The sequence below is a fragment of the Scyliorhinus canicula genome, chromosome 4, assembly GCF_902713615.1.
Source record: "Scyliorhinus canicula chromosome 4, sScyCan1.1, whole genome shotgun sequence".
Taxonomy (NCBI): domain Eukaryota; kingdom Metazoa; phylum Chordata; class Chondrichthyes; order Carcharhiniformes; family Scyliorhinidae; genus Scyliorhinus; species Scyliorhinus canicula.
The window spans coordinates 43492145-43512851 of record NC_052149.1 but is presented as its reverse complement, the minus strand read 5'-3'; the positions used below and the strand labels follow the sequence as shown (position 1 = coordinate 43512851).

At 41.9% G+C, this 20707-nt stretch overlaps 1 protein-coding gene across 8 annotated transcripts in view; it reads left to right on the top strand.

Annotated features, from left to right (window-relative positions):
- The window catches only part of rnf220a (ring finger protein 220a), a 554594-nt gene that overhangs the window by 435920 nt on the left and 97967 nt on the right, over window positions 1-20707 (top strand). For 6 of the 8 annotated variants that reach the window (XM_038794119.1, XM_038794117.1, XM_038794118.1 and 3 more), the window contains exons 7-8: window positions 1384-1508; window positions 8892-9030. In XM_038794119.1, the coding sequence (XP_038650047.1) occupies window positions 1384-1508; window positions 8892-9030 (264 nt within the window). The remainder of the gene's footprint in view (window positions 1-1383; window positions 1509-8891; window positions 9031-20707) is intronic. The other 2 variants (XM_038794120.1, XM_038794125.1) reach the window with 1 other exon arrangement.

Sequence of the window (20707 nt, the reverse complement as noted above, 5' to 3'; positions counted from 1 at the left end):
GACTTGCAATACATTAAACTGGGCAGCAATGTATTACTAACTGTATGGCCTAATTAAGTTTCCTTGTTCAACTACTCCTGGTCTCTCTAATTTAGCAGTCGAAAGAGTGTGCTATTACTGATATACCGACAATTTGCTGCCATTTAACTTTTGTTCCAGAACATTTATTTTTATCTTTTTATTAAATGGTAATGAATGTCAAATTTCTATTTTTTTCTTTTACTGAAATGTTGATGGAATTGTTTTTGGCTCGGGGTTGACAAATCTCCTGTTAACCCATGTTGTACTGAGCTATAAGAAAATAATTTGCTTTTTACAAAATCACATTGTGTTCTCAGGATGCTCCACAGCACTTCACAATTATTCTTTGCAATGCAGTCACTGTTGAGCTGGCCAACCAGCCATTCCAATATTCCCACAGCAAACTCACATTAATGGCAGATGAGATAAATGACCAATACATTTTTATAATGGTGCTGCTTGAGAGAGACTTGGTATCCAGGATACGGGGATTACTCCGTGCTCTTCCTTGAACAGTCCCATGGAACCTATACATCCACGTGAGCAAGCAGAGTAAATTTAACTTCCCATCCAAGAAGCAGCATCTCTGAGAGTTGGCACTTAGATAAACAGTGCCAATTTTTGCAATGACATGAGTGGCCTTTAGATCCCAATGGCTAATGGGGAAAGTACATGGAAGAGGCTTTGATTCATAGACATTTTTCAGAAGAAGTTGAGCTTGCTTTTTAAAGTTTCTTAACTGTGCTATAAGCATTAATGATATGAAATAAAAATGTTTTTAGATAGAGTAAATTAATATATGTATTGTAAAATAGAAAACATGCTTGCTTGCCTGTCAGCTGGGTTGTTCTCAAGGCTGTGCATTGCTGAAGAGTACAAATGGATTAAAAATGCATTCATCCATTAAGCTAACGTTAATGTTGTAGAAACCCTCATACAGCAACCCTCACTGGTAGTGCAGAGGATAATAATACCTCGCCATGTACATTGTTTCTTAGACGCAGTATGTAGAAAGTATGTAAAAAGTAAGAGAAGTGTCTTGACAGTGTAGTGTAATTAGGGTTGGTGGTGGAATGTATTTAGCAGTCAAATTCTCGCTGGACTAGTAAATGTACTAGTCTCCTCCTATCAGACTAGATAAATGTACTGCTATTCATCTGTACCTGTTCACACTTGGTATTCCTTCGTTGTTAAGTTCAAATTCAGTTCAAAGCTTGACAGATTAGTTTTGTATACTTTTTATTTAAAATTCAGCTCCCGTAAAGACTTAATATTAATATGTTGTTAAACTGTATTAGAGTTTTGGAACTTTTTGATGAAAGAACATTGATAGTAATTCCCTGTTTCTTTCTTGTTTTCTAGCACGGATAGGGAAAAACAAGAGGAAGAAGGCCTCCGAGGATGGCCAGGTATGTCCGCTATGCAATGAGACGCTCTCTGGATCTGTGGAGGAGATGAGTAGACATGTGGAAGCCTGTCTGGACAAGGTAGTTGTTGGGCATGTTGGACCACCAACAAGTCTTTTTTTTTCTCTCTCGGATCTTCACATAGAACATACAGTGCAGAAGGAGGCCATTCGACCCATTGAGTCTGCACCGACCCACTTAAGCCCTCACTTCCACCCAACCCCGTAACCCAATAACCCCATCTAACCTTTTTGGTCATAAAGGGCAATTTATCATGGCCAATCCACCTAACCTGCATGTCTTTGGACTGGGGGAGGAAACCGGAGCACCCAGAGGAAACCCACGCAGATATGGGGAGAACGTGCAGACTCCACACAGACAGTGACCCATCGGGGAATCGAACCTGGGACTCTGGCGCTGTGAAGCCATAGTACGAGCCACTTGTGCTACCGTCCTGCCCTAATCTTCTCAGGAATCTGGTTAGGATATCGATATATTTCTGTTGTTCCAGATGCCTGACATACCTTCCTCATGCTCCTAGAGATATATCACTTCTCCCATTGGTGATTTTCCCAGTATCCTTCTCCCAGTATTCTTAATTCTAATAAACATCTCACCATGCTACCACATCTGGTCATCTCTATCCCAGCTATCCTTCAAGGTTAGAATCTTAAATTATCTTCAACCACCAAAGCTACACAGGGTCCATTCCTGGTGCATACACTACATTCATAGCTGCCACCGTTTTGCGTTTGGCGTGCTCAGTGTCCCTGGTAACCGAGTCCCTGATAATGTTTTCAAGGAAATCTTCAAGGAGTTCACAAAGCTCTTTGTATATGAAACTGGAAAGGTGTTTTACGTCCCCATGGCAAGCCAGGTGACAAATGCCTGGCTTAGTAACACCATAGACATGATCATGAAGCAATTTTGCAGTGTTGCTTGGCTCTGCCTTGCCACCTTCCCCTCTACCCGACATGATCTACAATCACTGATAAACTAGCCATTTCCATTTTGTCAGCGTATGATTTCCAGATTCTCTTGTCTCTGCTTTCCATTTCTACTCCTGCCTCTTGCTTTTCATGACCCAATCCTCTAATTTCTCCTTTCCCCATCCTGAACACTGCTGTCACTTCACCAGTACGAACCCCATCGTAAAAAGAGCCGTAATGCCATATTCTGTTGAATGCTCCTGGACGCCATGGCCGGGATTCTCTAAAAACAAGGCTAAGTGTTGACGCCGGTGTAAACACCGGAATGTTTCACGCCGGCGTCAACTGGCCTCTTGGCCCAGTGATTCTGTAGCCCACAGGGGACCAGCACACGCCAGAGTGCTCCGCGCTGCTCCAGCTGCCGTATGCGGAACCTGCACTGCCCGCCGCGGGTCCGCGCATGCACATGCCGGCTGCTTATGTGCCGGCGCCGAGCAACATGGCGCAGCCATACAGTGGGCCGTCGCGGAAGAAGGTAGGCCCCCCCCCCAGATCGCGCGTGCCCGCCGACTGCGGGTCTGCACCCCCCTCGCCCCCTACCCCGCTACCCACCAGGACGCCGACGCCGTGCTCCCGCCAGGTGGAACCATATGTGGACCATGCCAACGGGAACTCGGCCAGTCGACCACGAAGAATCATCGCGGGGGCCTCTTTCAACGGCCCCCGACAGGCGCCGCGTCGACCATGTGTGCGCGACTGGCGCGATTCTCCGGCCGCCAGAGAAACGCGTCCCGGCATCGGACCCGATGAGGCCCCTTTCTCCGCCCCCACGTCAAGAGCCATTTCAGCGTTGAGGCTCGGAGAATCCCGGCCCATGACTCCACACCTCACTGCTCTCACCTATTGGGAGACCCTTCCCAGTATACCCAAGAGCATACTGCTACGACTGTCACAAGCCATCTCTGTCTGCACATCATTTTCACACTTCCAATGTGACGATCTCCTTACTTGCAGGCCCTGGAGCACTCCTTTGTCTTCCCAGAATATCCACACTGCAACACTGTTTTACTCCTCTCACTTAACCAGACTCCCAACTACTATTAGAACCTAAGATGCCTCTCTTTACAATTCCAAAACCCATGCTCAACTACACCATTACAGAACCTCCTACCTATCTACAACATGAACTCCTACCATCTTCATGTGCGTCCTGGATAAGGTAAGGTAAGACACAAAATTCGCACATAACTAAAAATACATAATAGTCAAGTTTACTGATTTACAGATTTCATGCAAGTATGGACATAATTTGAGGCAGAAAAGACTGCTTAAACTACCGTAAGAGTATGTCATAAAAACGCTTTCATTTATCCGATCATCATAAATCAGTGGTCCTGATATATTTTGTATGGCATAAAGAAGCCAATCTTCTGACTCAGTGTGAGCAACGACATTATTTCTATTAGTCATACAATATGTTTCCATATTTGAGTACCATATCCAGTCCATCATTCTTCAGATGTCACACGCTGTCTAATGCAAATTTCTGTGTTCCACTAAAAGAATGAAGCAACAAAAGCAGTAATTTTCAAAGTGTCAATGAATGAAACATACCAAAATAAAAATGTTACAGAATCTTAATGGACATTCTCGCAAACAAAGCCAGGGTACTTACTTCAAATTTGAGTAGCAGTTAATGCTTGATTGAACTCACCATGTGTTTAATTAACATTAGTTGGACTTTGTAACCTTAAAAGAGCACAGGCCTACACTTCAGCTGCTAGATGATGTATTGTATTTGAATAAGGGGCTCCTGTAGTTAGAAAAGAGTGTTATCTTATGATTTACTCTGCATGGTGAGATTAGGCCCAGCACTTCTTTCTCAATTTTGCTGCTCTTTGCAGATCCCTCGGGTTCTTGGATTTATAGTTTTTTAAGGATTGCTATATTGTGTTTTAATTCCTTGTTAGCTAACCTGGTATTGTGCAGTCAAAGTCTCCTTACACTGCAGAGGGTGGGACTATTGGAAAAGAAAACATGCAACTTTTAAGAATTATTTAATGCAAAATTAATGTAGACCATTGTAAAGCTGATACGGAGGGACATAAATGATTGCTGTTATAAAGTGAGGACAGAACAGATCCTTGAAGTGGATGGCAAATCCTGGGACATGGCAGCCTGGCCGATTTAAATGGCTAGTGCTCCTTTGCTTCTGGTGTTTCATCTGAAACAGAGCAGATCCACTGCCAGGTTGGCGGTCAGGAGCAGGAATTTAATGGCAGAAGGTCATAGCTGGAGTCCCATGGGCGTGATGCCAGGCAGTGAGATAACGGAGGCGATATGGGTGGCATTTTCTGGTTGCGATTAGGAGAGGAATATGGGGAAAGGGAGGCCTGAGGCTTCGTTGTGAGGCTTGGAAGAATACCTATCCCTGAACCATAAAGATACCTCTTTTTAAACTGCTGTCCTTTGATCTGCCACCTGGGATGGCTGGATTGTCTGATGAGAAATTAAGAGATTGGGTCTGTATTCCCTAGAGTTTCGAAGAATGAGGGATGACCTCACGCTGCTGGCCTTGTTCTCGATTACAAGCCAGCTGTTTAGCCCACTGTGCTGAGATGTTTCCCCTTGCTTATGAGTCTAAAACCAGTCGACATAATCTCAGGATAAGGGTTAGACCATTTGAAACTGAGATGAGGAGAAATTTCTTCACTTAGAGGTTAGTTAACCTTTGGTACTATCTACCCCAGAGTGCTATGGAAGCTCAATCATTGAACATTTCAAAAAACAGAAATTAATAGACTACTGACATCACAGGAAAGTATGTTGAAAGGTAGGTGATTAACCATGGCCTAATTGAATGGCAGAGCAGTTTTGATGGGCTGAATAGCCTACTCCTTGTTCTATGATAGGTCTGATCTCACAGAGAAGCCATCACTGCTCCCCTGCTCAGCCCTACAGCTAATATTGTGGTTGACCAAAATCCAGATGACATAATTGAGAAACTGACCTGCAAATTTAAACGGGACCCCAGCTGGCAACCTGTTCTACAGATCTACTATTCTCTGAGAAAAGAAGTGCTACCTAACAACACACTTAGTTTTGCCTGTTTCAAATTTAATGGCAATTATTAATCCATTGCACTAGTTATATAAGAGGAGCTTCTTGTGAGTTAGCTTTTCAAATTCTTTCTGAAAGTACAGGTTTTTAAAAAATGCATTCATGGCATCGCTGACTGGGCCCATCCCGAATTGCCCTTGAACCGAGTAGTTTGCTGGGCCATTTCAGAGGGCATTTAAGAGTCAACCACATTGCTGTGGATTATTGGACTTTTGCCTTTTTAAAAAGAAAATTCCAATTAAGGGCAATTTAGCGTGGCCAACCCACCTACCCTGCGCATCTTTGGGTTGTGGGGGTGAGACATATGCAGACACTGGGAAAGTGTGCAAACCCATATGGACAGTGACCCAGGGCATGGATTGAACCCGGGTCCTCGGCGCTGTGAGGCACCATTGCTAACTACTGCGTCACCGTGCTGACCTACCCTTGGACTTTTTGTTCCAGATTTGTACTGAATTCAAATTTTACTATCTGCCATGGTGGAATTTGAACTCCAGAGCATCAATCTCTGTCTGTCTGCCTGTCTCTCTCTCAATCTCTCTCGCTCTATCTCTCTCTCCCTCTCTTCCCCTCTCTTCCCCTCTCCCCCTCTCCCTCTCTCCTCCTTTCCACTCTCTCTCTCTCTCTCTCTCTCTCTCTCTCTCTCTCTCTCTCTCTCTCTCTCTCTCTCTCTCTCTCTCTCTCTCTCTCTTCCCCCCCCCCCCTCCCTCTTTTCCCACTAAGACACAGCCTACTTTCCAGCAACAACGTTGACTGTCTCTAATGATGCTTTATTGCTCGCCTCCTGAGTCAAAGATTGTTCAGGCACAAGTCAGGAGTGTGGTGGAGTATTCTTCACCTGCTTGAATGAGTGCAACTCCTACAACACTCAAGAAGCTTGACACCATCCAGAACAAAGCAGCCAGCTTGATTGGCACCCCATTCACCACCTTCAACATTAACTCCCTCAAACACTGATGGAAGGCGGCAACAGTGTATACCACCTGCACTATGCACTGCAGCAAGGCTCCTTCAACAGCACCATCCAAACCTCTGTCTTCTATCACCTAGAAGAACAAGAGCAACAGATGCATGGCAACACGGCTACTTGCAAGTTGCCGTCCAAGCCACGCACCATCCTGACTTCTTATGCTATAGCCATACCTTCACTGTCTGGCCAAAATCCTAGAAATCCCTCCATAACAGCACGGTGAATGGCCAACATGAGTGGTTCAAGAAGGCAGTTCACCACCATCTTCTCAAGGGCAATTATGGATTGTCAATAAATGCTGGTTCAGCCAGTGACGTCCACATCCCACGATCAAATAAAAAGATATCTAAGTAGCAAGTGTCTTTTGCTACACCTTTCACCTCTTGCCTATTATTGAAGGCAGACTAATGGAGCTATAGTTACCTAGCTCTGCCTTATCAACCTTTTGAAAAATTGGACATACTAGCATCCTTTCAATCTGAAAAAATCGTCCCAGATTCTTGAGAGCTATTAAAGATAGAAAGGGGCTTACATATTATACTTGTTTAAGGACTCTAGTTCCTTATTCTGTCAAGCACAATATATTGATGCTTTTCAACATTAGCAATCTTACAGTTGACAGCGCAAGTTATTCTTGTTAGTTTAACATTTTCAGAATAACACTGATGCAAAGAACTCATTTAATATCTCTGCTGTTCCCTGATAGTCCTTTCCAATCTGTGCTAGAAAATCTTTTGGCCAATATTAGTAGTTCATATAGAACAAGAAATGCAGTCCTAGTCATGTCCACATAGGTAAATAATTGTTGTGAAAGTAATGAAATGCAACAGGCATTGAATTGTAGAGCAAAATATCCCACATATGACCTTTGTACAGCTCCAGACCAAAAAAATCATTACTTTTATTGGAATCAGCACCATTATCCATTATTTCACTTGTCAGAAATTGGTTTCAAATGATGTCAGAACTTTGCCATTTTTCCTTAAAGTGTATCAGTCCATATCTGGATATCATTTCTCTATTGTACCTCAGTCATCAAGTGAAATTAGGCCTTAATGACTTCAAGAACGTACGGAGAATTAAAGATAGAGTTATGGGTAATTTTTTGCTTCTCTCCTACAATGCAGAACATTCTAAAGCTGGAGGAAAGCAACCTGTACCTGCCGGTGCCATTTAATTCACGGCCTTTGTGTATTATTCAATTTACATTTATTCAATTTACAAAAAAGTATCCAGATAAGGGTGTAAATATTCACAATTACTAATAGGAAAATTATAACATTCTCACACAACATTTTACACAAACTTCTGCGGTATTGTATAATTTATAATGTATCATAATGTAATAATATTGCCAAATTGCATATTTGTTGAATCAGTCTGCTGAAGTAAGATGCAGTTTTCTTTCTTTGCATTAAATTAAAGCTAATTTAGTATCATTAGTTTTCATTTGAACTCTGTCTTAGGTATTATCACAAATTTCAGTGAATTTGCACCATGTACAGTCGTACATTACAATTCCCTACTAATGAAAATATTTATTTTTCAAATTAAACAAAAAAACTTGGAAGCTGAGTATAGACAATCCATAAAATCACCCTTCTAGGCATACTAATCTTGAATATATTTTGTTACTGCTAAGAGTATAATTTTGTGTTTGAACTTCCTTCAGGAATTGGGATAAGAAACAGGACACAAAACAAAAAATAGATGAGAAGCATGTTTTTGGGGGAAATGCAGGAAACAACAAAATAATCTTTTGGCTGCAATTTGCATTTTGGGCGAATTTGCTGCTTTAGTAAAATGTCACTCCTTCGGAATTGCATTATAAGTGTCAGTCGGGTCTAATGTCTACCTACGACTAAGATGAAAGTATCCAAAAATATTTGGGCATACTTGTTAAATAGATCCCTATCATGTATATGTTCCTACACTTGTAAATAAAATTACTAGAGTGTGCTATTCATTGATCAGTAAAAGTTCATTTGGGGAAATCATGCTCAGGAAAACTAGCATTTCAAGTTGAGTAAATACATATTAAACAGATCTTGAGTTTGTTTCAGAAAAGACCAGGAAGAGAATACATTTGAAACAGTTTAATACGAGATTCTGAAGACCGAAGATAATCTTTAGCTGAATGAAAGGAATTGCAACATCAGTTTTTCTTGTTTGAGAAACAAATACACGATGGGCCAAATGACCACCTCCTGCACCGGAGCAATTCTGTGATTCTGATTCTGTGATTCTTGTGTATTCTCACTGTGTTACTCTAAATATTTTTATTGAGTAATGTCATCAGTCTAACTGGATAAAAAGAGACACTTTTCTCTTCCAGTGGTTGCTCTTACATAAACAGAAAACTGAAAAGGTGTTAATTTTATGGAACCTAAAAGTGGTTGAAATGGTTAAAAATTCATGAACAAAACAGTTTATTTTAATCCACAGAGAGATGGCTCTTATACAAATGATGATGAGTCAGTGGACATAGAAAATGAGAGTGCAAGTGGGAACAGGTTTGAAGAGTATGAATGGTGTGGGCAGAAGAGAATACGAGCTACAACTTTATTAGAAGGTGGCTTTCGAGGTATGCAATATTATGATTTTGTACACTACTACTGTTAATTTTTAAATGTATCCTTGCAGAAATATTTTTCCCAATGTCTTTAAAAACCAATCCTTGGTATAAATTGTTTGTCAATATACATGTGTTGTAGGGACAGGGTGTAGATGTAGTGGTGGCAAATGAAAGAGAAGCATTATAGTAGGATGGAAGGCAGGAAATATTAAATGGCAACAGGATGGTGCCAGGTCAAAGGAACCAAAGATGGGTCCAGAAGAGGTGTAAATGGGAGCAGCAGAATCATTATGAAAAGCTGCGGTCCAAAAAAATGGAGGCAAGGGTTATGGTTTGAATTAGGTGATGAATCCAGAATGCTGTAAAGTACCTGATAGACAAATGATTAAAAGCAGAAAATATTGGAAAAAGTCCACGAGGCTGGCAGCGTCTGAGAAGGGAGAAACAGAGTTAACATTTCGAGTCCAATATGACTCTCCTTTGGAACTGAAGCAAGGTAGAAATGTGAAGAGTTTTATGCTGTTGAAAAGGGATGAGGGACAGATGGAGCAAAATAGAAAGTCAGGGATAGGTTAGAAGATGGGGGAATTTGAATAACAACTAAGTCATGGAACACAAGACAAAGAGAGTGGTAAGGATAGGATTAAAATCTAAAGCTTTGCTTCAGGGTAGGTGGTAATAGAAGAATAAGAGAACTCGCCAAGGCTCCTGAGACCGTATCTTCCATATCCACAACCACTACCATCTAGAAGGACAAGGGCAGCAGATGCAAAGGAGCACCATCACTTGCAAGTTATCCATCAAGCATCTCTTCGTCTGACTTGGAAATATATTGCCGTTCCTTCATTGTCGCTGGGTCAAAATCCTGGAACTACCTCCCTAACAGTACTGTGGGTGTATCTATATCACAAGGGCTGCAGCAGTTCAAGAAGGCAGCCCACCACCACCTTCCAAGGGCAATTAGAGATAGGCAATGAATGGTGGCCCAGCCAGCAAAGCCCACATCTGGTAAAACAAATTTTAAAAACGAATAAAGTTGAGCATTGTCTGAAAGCACAACAGTAGAATGTGATATTAGCAGGGAAAGGGTCAGTGTCGTCTGAAAGCAAAAGCATGCGAACAAGATACAAACTGGCACTTGGGGAAAAACCAAATCAAAATGGAGGGCAGAGTTCATGGTCTGAAGTTGTGGAACTCAATATTGAGTTCAGAAGGCCTATTCGGAAGGTGAGGTGCTCTGTCTAGAGCTTAAGTTGAGCTTTATCGGAAGTGTAAGAGGCCAAGGGCAGAGAGGCATTTTGTTTTTATTTCAGATTTCCAGTGTCAGCAATATTATATTTTCATATAATCCAATGCTGTGTTTGATAGTGTGCGATTAGATACCCCCCCATCCTCCGCAAGTAGTTCAGAATTTGCCCTCCATCTATCTTTCAACACAAACAGGGCTGTTAACTCATGAGTATTCTCCAACAGAACCAAAAGATCAGGAGCTTGACACTGCCATCAGCAGAATCCCAAAGTCAGAGAATCTTTACCTACTGGGACATTTAAACACAAGGGCGGGCATGGAACAAGGGGAATGGCCCTTCTGCCTTGGATCATGGCCTGGTAAAGATGAATGAAAATGGACAGAGACTACATGGGCTTTGCTGTATAACTAATAGCTTTGACAACAAATTGTGCCATTGGAGTTTTCTGCTTATGAGGATAGGGGAAGTGGAGACAATGAATGATTTCAAAAGGAAATTGGATGGGTACTTGAGGGAAATAAAGTGGCAGAACTATGGCGATAAGAGTGTGGGAATAGGACTGACTAGATTGCACACCCAGAATGGACTTGATGGGTTGAATAGCCTCCTTTTGTGCCATTATGGCTTGAAGACAAGGGCCGAGCAGAAACAAAATGCTCAGCTGGCCGAGAAAGGGGCCCAGAGAAAAAAGGCAGTAAACAGAGGCCACTTTAAGCAGAATGAAGAATTAAAATGACAAGTGACCAGAAGTTAGGAGTCATGCTTGCAGGCTGAATGGAAGTATTCTCAAAACAGTCACCCAAACTGCAATTGGTCTCTCCAGTCTAGAGGAATTTGTGTCATGAACAGTGAATGCAATATGTTGTGTTGAAAGAAGTACAGCTAAATTGTTTCATCCTGGGAGGATTTGGGAGTCCTGGATGATGGGAAGGGAGAAGGTTTCTGCTGTGCTTGCAGGGGAAGGTGTTTGGGGAGGGGAGGGGCTGTTTTGGGTGATTGAGGTGCGGACCAGGATGTTGCAGAATGAATGGTCCTTTTGGAATGCTAGAAGGGGAGGGAAAGATGTGTTTGTGGTAGCATCAGCAGGGGATTACATGTGGATGCTGGTGAGGACATAGATCCATAAAAGATAGGAGTAGGAGGAGGCCTTTTGGCCCTTCTCGTCTGCTCCGCCATTTATGATAATCATGGCTGGTCATCCAACTCAATAGCGTAATCCTGCTTTCTCCCCATAACCTTTGATCCCATTCGCCCCAAGTGCTCGATCTAGCCGCCTCTTGAATATATTCAGTGTTTTAGCATCAGCTACGTCCTGTGGTAATGAATTCCACAGACTCACCACTCTTTGGTGAAGAAATGTCTCCTCAGCTCTGTCCAAAATGGTTTACCCCGAATCCTCAGACTGTGACCCCTGGTTCTAGACACACCCACCATCGGGAACATCTTCCCTGCATCTACCCTGTTTAGGACCAGGGGAGCCCCTAAATGATGCTGGGAAGCAGAGGAAGGGGTAAGAGCAGAAGGGTAGGAAATGGAACAGACATTGTTGAGATCAATTATGGGGCAGGAGAATCTCGGTTGAAGAAAAAGGAAGCCTTATTGGAAGTACTGGTATGAAAGGTAGTATCGTCAGAACAGCAGTGGCGGAGAAACTGGGAGAATGTAATAGAATTCTTTCTGGAGGAGGAAATGTAGTCAAGGTAGCTGTGGGAGTTGGTGACTCTATGCTGGCTTGTAATCGTGTCCCTCCATTTAAGAAATATATTAATAGTCTGTATTGTGCATTTATATCTTCCCTTATCTAAGGGTAAATTGGACTTACAAAACCATTTATAAAAAATCTTGTGCAGATACTGCAAAACTCTACGTTTTTAGTCTGTAGAAATCTGTGTGAAAGACTAAAAATCTGGTGGTAAATTCCCTTTGAGGAAACCTGTCAAATCTAAGCCATTTGCTCATCGCTAATATTTGACCTTTACTTGACCAGTCCTAGGGAATGTAATTTTAGCAGGGCTTTGCTTCTAGCTCACAGAGGGCAGAAGATCTGAGAAATGAGAGCTTGTCAAACAAAATTCCCCGTTATCTCCCTTGTTTTACCTAAATGAGGTAGGGCAAGGAGCACAGTGTCTCATTTCAGAAGTTATAAAATATTGAAAAAGCTGCGTCTAGCGGGAGCTGCTGGGGGGATTGCAGGTACAAGGGCTGTGATCAATTTGTACCGTTTTTCTAATGAAAGCTTCAGAGTTTGTGTCAGCAGTGCTTCACAGCTGGGTTTGTCATGTCAGTTGAAGAACAAGTCTGTGTTTGTAACTAGCTTGAAAGGGAGAGAATATTCATTAGACAACATTTTCAAGGAATTACTTCATTGGGTTCACTGGTGAAACTTCTTAGTTTCTTCCAAGGAGTGTAATAAATGTGGAATCAAAATGTTTTTATCCTTTTGAATATATGGACATTGTTTTGTAATCTGTTTGAAAAGGTGCAAAAATCAGGCACTGTTGCAACAAATGATTATGTAGCTTCATATGGTTGATCCCATCGGTGCCCCTGTATGCTATGTTTAGAATTTTGAGTTTGTGACTGCAGTTCACTTTGGTGCGAGCTTTCCCTTTGAGGAATGGCAGAGGTTTTGGGTGAAAGAATTTCACAGAAAATATTTGTAAGGACTTTGGTCACAATTCAGCACCGTTTTTAATTTTGGCTACATACAAAGAACAGTACAGCACAGGAACAGGCCCTTCGGCCTCCCTAGCCTGCGCCTATCATGTGTCCTATCTAGACCAACTGCCTATATTTTTCTATATGCCATCTGTTCATGTGTCTATCCAGATAAGTCTTAAGGTCACTAACATATCTGCCTAAACCACCTCACTTGGCAGTGCACTCCAGGCCACCAACACCCTCTGTGTAAACAAACTTCCCCCGCACATCTCCACTGAACCTATCCCCTCTCATGTTCAACTTGTGCTCCCTTGTAATTGTTATTGCCGCCCTGGAGGAAAAAACAAATTATGAAGGGTATAGATAGTTCCAATGGCAGCAGCTCTGTGTTGCCTTGTGTTGTTCATTCTGTTTTAAGTACAGAGAACAAAATCTATCAGCTTGTGATTGGAAGAAAAGTGCGTCCAAACTGACACTTCGATTTTTAATATCGTTTCGAACTGATTTTACTGACTTTTTTCCTCTCCACCTTTACTTGAGGCATTACTGCCTACTGGACCTGGTTTCACAAGCAGCTTTTAAAATTCCTCAGCCAAGTGGTGATTCTTCAGTTGAGAGGCTGAACAGTTTTTGAGTAAATGTAGCATGGGGGTAAGAGAGACGGTGTGATGTGACATTTTTTTCAGTTACAAATTGGCTAGATGGACTGCATCAACATTTCCTGGTCCTGTACCATTCCATCATTCCCTTTTTGAACATTTTAATAAAGTGTCGTTTTGAGGCCATCAAGATGCTTGGCAAATCTTTGTCCTCATTTACAAAGACATTTCCAAAAATCTGTTTTTATTCGGTGTATCATACACCTCAGAAACCTTAAAATCGAATTGGTTCAGCCTCAACTAGGACTATCATCTTTAAATGATTCACTGCAGTTTAAGGAAAGTGGCTTTGAACAGTAACTAACTGAGTCTGCTCACAGATAGCAGACTATTGACATGCTGCAGATGAAACTGTAGTAACTGTGGATTGAGCATGGCGATAAGAAAGTAATGATGGCATCAGAAAATGTTTGAAACTGTGCTTTCATACCTGCTTTGTAATGTGACTTCAAAGCTGAGGGGAGGGGGGTGGTTGTTCTGCCTGAGCAAGTCCCCACTTGCTGGAAACCACTGACTGAGGAAATCTTCGGTTGTTATTTCGGCCTGAGCAGATGGGACTAAGTAGATTAGGTAGCGATAGGTCAGAGGCGGCCAGTTGTTCCCTTCTGTTCAGTTCCATTTAGGGATTTCGGGTCGATTGGCATCATGTGTCATTCCTCTAGTGATATCGCTCAGGTATTGATCCAGTCTAGACAAGAGCTGGAGGCATCGCAGGGAATGTGTGCTGCACCATGCATAATGTGATTGAAAGGCAGTTAAAATGGCACTGACCTTTTCAGGGAGGATTAGATTGCCTGCCAAGTCTGTTTAAAGCAAGTGATAACGCGAGGTAAGGAAAACTGTCCGGACAACTTCAGAGAGAGAGAGAGAGAGAGAGAAGGAGGTTGGGCAAGAAAGACCTCTGCTGGGCTTTTTGAAATAGCACTACTCTGTTGTGCAGATTTGAAGATGATTGAAGTTTATAAAGAAATTGCTTCACATTTCAGGTTCTGGAAAAAATGGAAAAACTAACTGAAGCCCCATAAAATAGAGCAGTGACTTACAGTTTACAAGCTAAATGTTAACTCCTGGATACAAGGTATCAATTATTTTAGCAGTCTTTGTGCAGCCCTATGTTTGTGCTAACATTTAAATTTTAAAATTGAAACTTAAAGGCTGAACATAATTGTGGCTTGGCTTAGTTTGCTTCCTTCACCGTGTATGGTTTGATGAGGTTGAAAGTGTAAAATACATAAATGATGTCAAGTGGCTTCTGTGGTTGACTAGGTAACACCATAATCTATTAGAATTGTTTTAGAAACCTCTGCTTGAAGGTCTTGGGATTTGAGATTCCCTAGATGCAGGTTTGTTGGGGTAGGCATATGATGTAATTGTAATGGGGATTTTTTTGTTTATTGTCATTTCTAATTAAATTGTAAATTAAAGCACCTTTTTGGCTTTTCCAGAAATCGCATATGTGAAAAATTTTCATGATACGTTTCCAGTGTTGTACAGATAACTGGCAGAGTCAATCTCCCATGTTGAGGTGGATTGGTTCTTGCCTGCGCTGCTAGGTGAGATAACCAAATCTGTATAGATGACGACATATGTATCAGTGCAAAGTCCAGTTCCTTTTGGAGTAGCTAAAGTGCTAAAATTCAAATCTTGACAATGTCACATTATCTTTTGTTGTTTTGATTTTGGTGGGTGATTTTGAGGCATGGAGCTCAGAATGAGCTAATGTGGAGCCAGAACTGAACTGCTGAGTGATGCATGTGCAGAGGGAGAGAGAAAGCAGGAATCTTTTCAGACGTACATTAGAGGTTCCAGATATCTGTGAAAGGGAAAGACAGAGAGAGACTAAAGGTAAAATTCCCAACATAATATACAATGCAAAATAAGGGATGAGGGATACTAGGAGCTTATATTTGGACTTGCCTCCTATAAACTATTAACAATTTTAATATGCCATTTTTCCTATTACAATGTGGCTTCATGAGAGCAGCTTAAGATGAATTATTTATGTTTAACAACAGTAGAACAGTTTAGCTCACCTCATTTGACAGAAGCCAAAAGGTTTAATGTTTTAAGACTTATTCCAGGACACCATTTCCACCACTGCAGCCCTCGGAGAGCAATGTATTAGCTTAGATGGGAATGGAGTGTTCTTTAATGCTTCATGGATGTTAGAGATCCTATGACAATTCAAAGATAAACAGGCTTTTCTTTTGGTACGCTGGGTAACCTTTTCCCCCCTCATTGCTCTTTGTGGGAATCTTGGTCTGCTGTATTTTGCATCTGTTCACTTAACAGTCTGGGTAATCTACTTCTGCGTGAAGCGCTTTAAGATGTAAGACGTAAAAAGGTGCCTTATAGATGCAAGGCTGTGAACCTGGAGGTTCAGTGGGTTAGACATTGAACTTCCAACCCCCTTGGGTAGGAACATAAGAATAGGAGTAGACCATTCAGAACCTGGAGCTTGTTCTGCCATTTAGTTGTATCAAAGCTGATCTTTATCATAACTCCATCCACCCCTTGATTCTGTAACCTTTAATACACTTGCCTGTAAGGGTTCTGTGTATAACAAGTTTGGGAAATCCGAATCCAGTTCCATGAAGGGTGTGATTACACACAAAGCTATCTCTAATACCGCATTAATGTGTAATGTCACTAACAGGGCGAAAGCCAGTGTGGAAAATGGAGGGGGGAGAAAATAGGTCACTGGTACTGCAGAGAATTCTGATGTTGGTGCTCCATTACATGTTTGGGACAGAATGGAGAATGGTTTAATCTGCAACCAGGAAGTGCTCCATGGTGACATTAAATGCTTGAAATTGAAAAGGTTCCAATCCCCAGTACTACCACCCCTCGCCTCAATTAATACAAAACTGCTAAATGCAAGCCTCCAAATTTGAATATAAATTGTCTGATTGAACCCGATCTCTAGAACAACAAGAAGAACTTCGATGTATTCAGTGCCTTTAATGTAATAAAACATCCTGAGGTGCTTCACAGGAGCATTATAAAACCGAATATGACACCAAAGCCACATAAGGAAGTATTAAATCAGATGATTAAAACCTTGGTCAAAGAGGTTTTAAGCTGTGTCTTAAAGGAGGAGAGCAAGGTAGCGAGGCAGAAAGGTTTAGGGAGGGTATTCTAGAGTTTGGGGCCTCGGTGACTGGTGGCATGGCCACCAAGGGTAGAGCAATTCAAAGCAGAGGTGCATGAGAGGCCAGACTTAGAGAAGCGGGTTGAGGGGCTGGAAGAGATTACAGGGATATGGAGGGGTGAGCCATGGAGGGATTTGAAAACAAGGCATTGCTTGACCAAGAGCCAGTGAACACAGGGGTGTTAGGGGAACAAAACTCAACTGTACATCACCACTTTAAGGCCAGAATTTTACGCTCACCACCATCACCCCCCCCCCCCCCCCAATGGGTTTTTAAACGGTTGGAGAGCGTACAATTACAGGGATGGGATTCTCTCCAGATTCCTGCCCAGCCTAACCTCGCAGTGATTTTACACTGGGGTGGGCAAGGCCTTGGAGGAAAGTCCACCGTTGCACCAATTAAGTGACCCAGCCTTAATTTTTAATAAGGTGCTTTGAGCCATCAGCAGCAGTGCAGAACTGTATTCAATCCTAAACTGTATCCTTGTGGTCTCACTCTACCATTAAGATCCAGCCAGATGACCAACTCTGATTCAATGAAGAGTGTAGGAGAGCATGCAGAAACAGGATCGGGCATACTTAAAAATGAGGTGCCAATTTGGTGAAGCTACAGCAAAGGAGGATGTGGATGCCAAAGAATGGAAGCATGATACTGTAAACTGAGCTAAGTGATCCCACAACCAACAGATCATATAAAAGCTCTGAAGTCCTGACCCATCCAGCAATGAATAGGGATAGACAATTAAACAACTACCTGGAGGAGGATGGTTCACAACCTCCTCTCCCTCTCCTCCTCCTCCTCTCTCTCCCCCCCCCCCCCTTGAATGTCTTTTAGACATGTCATGGAGTTTCAAGGTATCGGTATCGGGACCACTGCTTTTTTCGATCTATATTAATGGCCTAAATTTGGATGTACAGATTGCAATTTCAACATTTGCGGATGACACAAACCTTGAAAGAAAATATTGTGAACTGTGAAGAGGACAATGATAGAGTTCCAAGAACCTGGGGCTATTTTCCTTACAGCAAAGAAGGTTGAGGAGATTCCATAGAGGTGATCTGGTTACAGTAGATCGGGAATATTGTTAAGTTGATGGAAGTGTAAAGAATGAGAGGATACCTATTTGAGGTGCATAGCAAAAGAATCAAAGACAACATGAAGAAAAACCTTTATGCAGAGAGTGGTAAACATCTGGAATGTGTTTCCTGAAAGTGTAGTGGAAGCAGATTTAATCATGGTTGTCAAAAACATATTGGATAATTATCTGAAGAGAAGAAATTTACAGGGCCATGGGCAAAGGGCGAAGGAGTGAGTACTAACTCTTGCAGAGAGCTGGCACAGACATGATGGGCCCAATACCCGCCTTCTGTGTTGTAATAATTCATACGATCCATCCAAGCCTCTTCCTGAGGTCCCTGGTATCACTGATGTAAATTTTCAACCAATTAAATTTAATTCACTCGATTTGATATCAAGGAACATTGAAGGTAGTGGCGTAAACTCCCCATTGGCTGGAGTCATTCTTAACCCAAAGAAATTAACTAGAAACTTAACCAGATCAGTCAGATGCCAACTGAGAAAGCAACCCGCCATCTTATATATACAGTCCATCTACCATTGGTGCACACCAGAAAGTGTGTCTGCTGTCTACAAAGTGTGTTGCAGCAACTCGTGAAGGCTTCTTCGACAGCATCTTCCAAGCCTGTGATCTTTACCACCCAAGGAGAACAAGGGCAGCAGACATACGGGAACACCACCACCTATAGGTTCCCATCCAAGTCACACACCATCCTGACTTGAAACTATATTGTCGCTTGGAACTATATGGTCACTCCTTCACTGCCTTCATTACCTTCCTGGGAGAATTTACGGACGGGAAACAGATTGCTGGCCTTGCCAGTGAAGCTCATACACCACAAATGAATAAAATAAACCTCAATGGCTTTCAGTTTTGCACTTTTCCATAAATGAATAGATTTTTAAAATAGGAGCAGAAAATGTTGGAGATATTCAGCACGTCAGTTGGATCTGTGAAGAGAGAAACAAAGTTGATGTTTCAAGTTGATGACCTTTCATCAGAGCTGTTCAGTCCAGTGAAATGATCACTATACTGCAATACTCTTGCTAACACAGACTTCAATAATTATCAGCTCAGTCTGAAGGGTGAATAATGGATACTCAGGAGGCTATTGTCATTGAATAATTTCAATAAGTGTTGAAATTCAGTGTTGGTAAATACACATTTCCTTCCAGCCAAATATAATTGGCTACGATGTTTTGCCTTTGTTTTTAAATTTGATATAATCTATCCTCAGCCCGATTGATCTTGCCTAAACTTTCTCCTAACATTGTGTCTTTCAGGCATCCCTGTATTCAGGCTTGAAAGTAAATGGCGCCTTGTAGATCTTGCTAAACACACAGCTTGCATACATATAAATACACACACTTTATGGGCCTTTTAAGCAGCATCTGATGGGGGCTAACTGTATTTGACACACGCAACTTCTTACCTCCACACCAGATAATTGCATTGTCAACTATTCAGCAAAGTGGCAGGTGACATCTGAGGCGATTGACTGGCTGAGTTGTTCGTGTTGGACTGTCAGCTGTTCAATCAATAGAGTTTACAGAAGACACCCTGATTGCATCTGTAACTAATTTAACTTTGAAACCCCTAGCTCCCCTTTGCACAAAGTTGCAATTCTATTCAGGATGTGCACTGAGTGGCAGGTGGAAAAATCAATGACAGCTTTCTGCAGTCGTGCAATCGTGGGTTTTTGCTCTGCATGGTTAACTAGCCGTCTTGACTTCAAATCAATGCACTGATCAATTGATTAAATTAACAGTGATTTTCTTTTGGGTTAGCAGTCAGGGCCTTACATTATTAGTTGTGTTGTCTTTTGGGGTAACTCGCATTTATAAAATTTAAGGCTTATTAACAACTCAGCACTTGGAAATTCCACTTTCCCCTCCCTTTCAACACTTAATGTTAATTAGTTGGGCAGAAGCCTTGGCCTACTGGGATTCGGGATATATTTGACGGGACTGGATTGGGTTACTGCAGCATAGGCCTTTTGCTTCCTCTCTCAGCAGTTCAGAAGCTGGTTAAGTAGTCCTGATAGGTAGAGCGTGATTGATGGGGAAGTTTGTCTCTGGTAGTGTCAGGGACTTATAGAGGTGTCAGTCAAGATCGGCGCCTGAATTACTTGTCACATTCTGTGAAAGAATGTCGAAGAAACAAGGAACTGCTGCATTACTTTGTTTTTTTTCACTAAATGTCCATGTCTTAGCTGTTTGCTATTTGTGGTGGTTGAAGGTTAAAAAGACAGGTTTAAATGAACTGCATTTAAAAAGTCAGAAATTAAATCTGCAAGAATTTTATTCAATTCGGCATCTAAACAAAATGAAGAAATTGTTTTTTTGTTGTTTTAGAGAGTTTGACATGGTACATCCTTTCTGACTGAGATGGGTAACCTGTTATTTGGAATTCAGGATGTGCATACATATACAAATACTGAGCCTACACATATCCATACATATCCTGATATTTTGCAAACATTTCCAAAGCAAATTGATATTTAAACTCTGGTTTGTTTCTTTGAGAATAATGCACAATTTCAGAGTTAACTGTATATCAGTGAAATTCATGAGAAGCAGTGGTTTCAGACCAAGATCTGTTCTGAAGCATATGTAGTCTTGCCAGTAAAAAGCTGACAAGTTCCACTGCTGAATTTTTTTAAAAATTCATTTTTATGGGATGTGGGCTTCGCTGGCTAGGCCTGCATTTGTTGACCATCCCTAATTGCCCTTGCAAGGATGGTGGTGTGCTGCCTTCTTGAACCATTGCAGTCCATGTGGTGTAGGTACACCTATTAGGGAGGGAGTTCCAGGATTTTGATCAAGCGGCAGTGAAGGAACAGCGATAGTCAGGATGGTGAGTGACTTTGTGGGGTGTTTCCAGGTA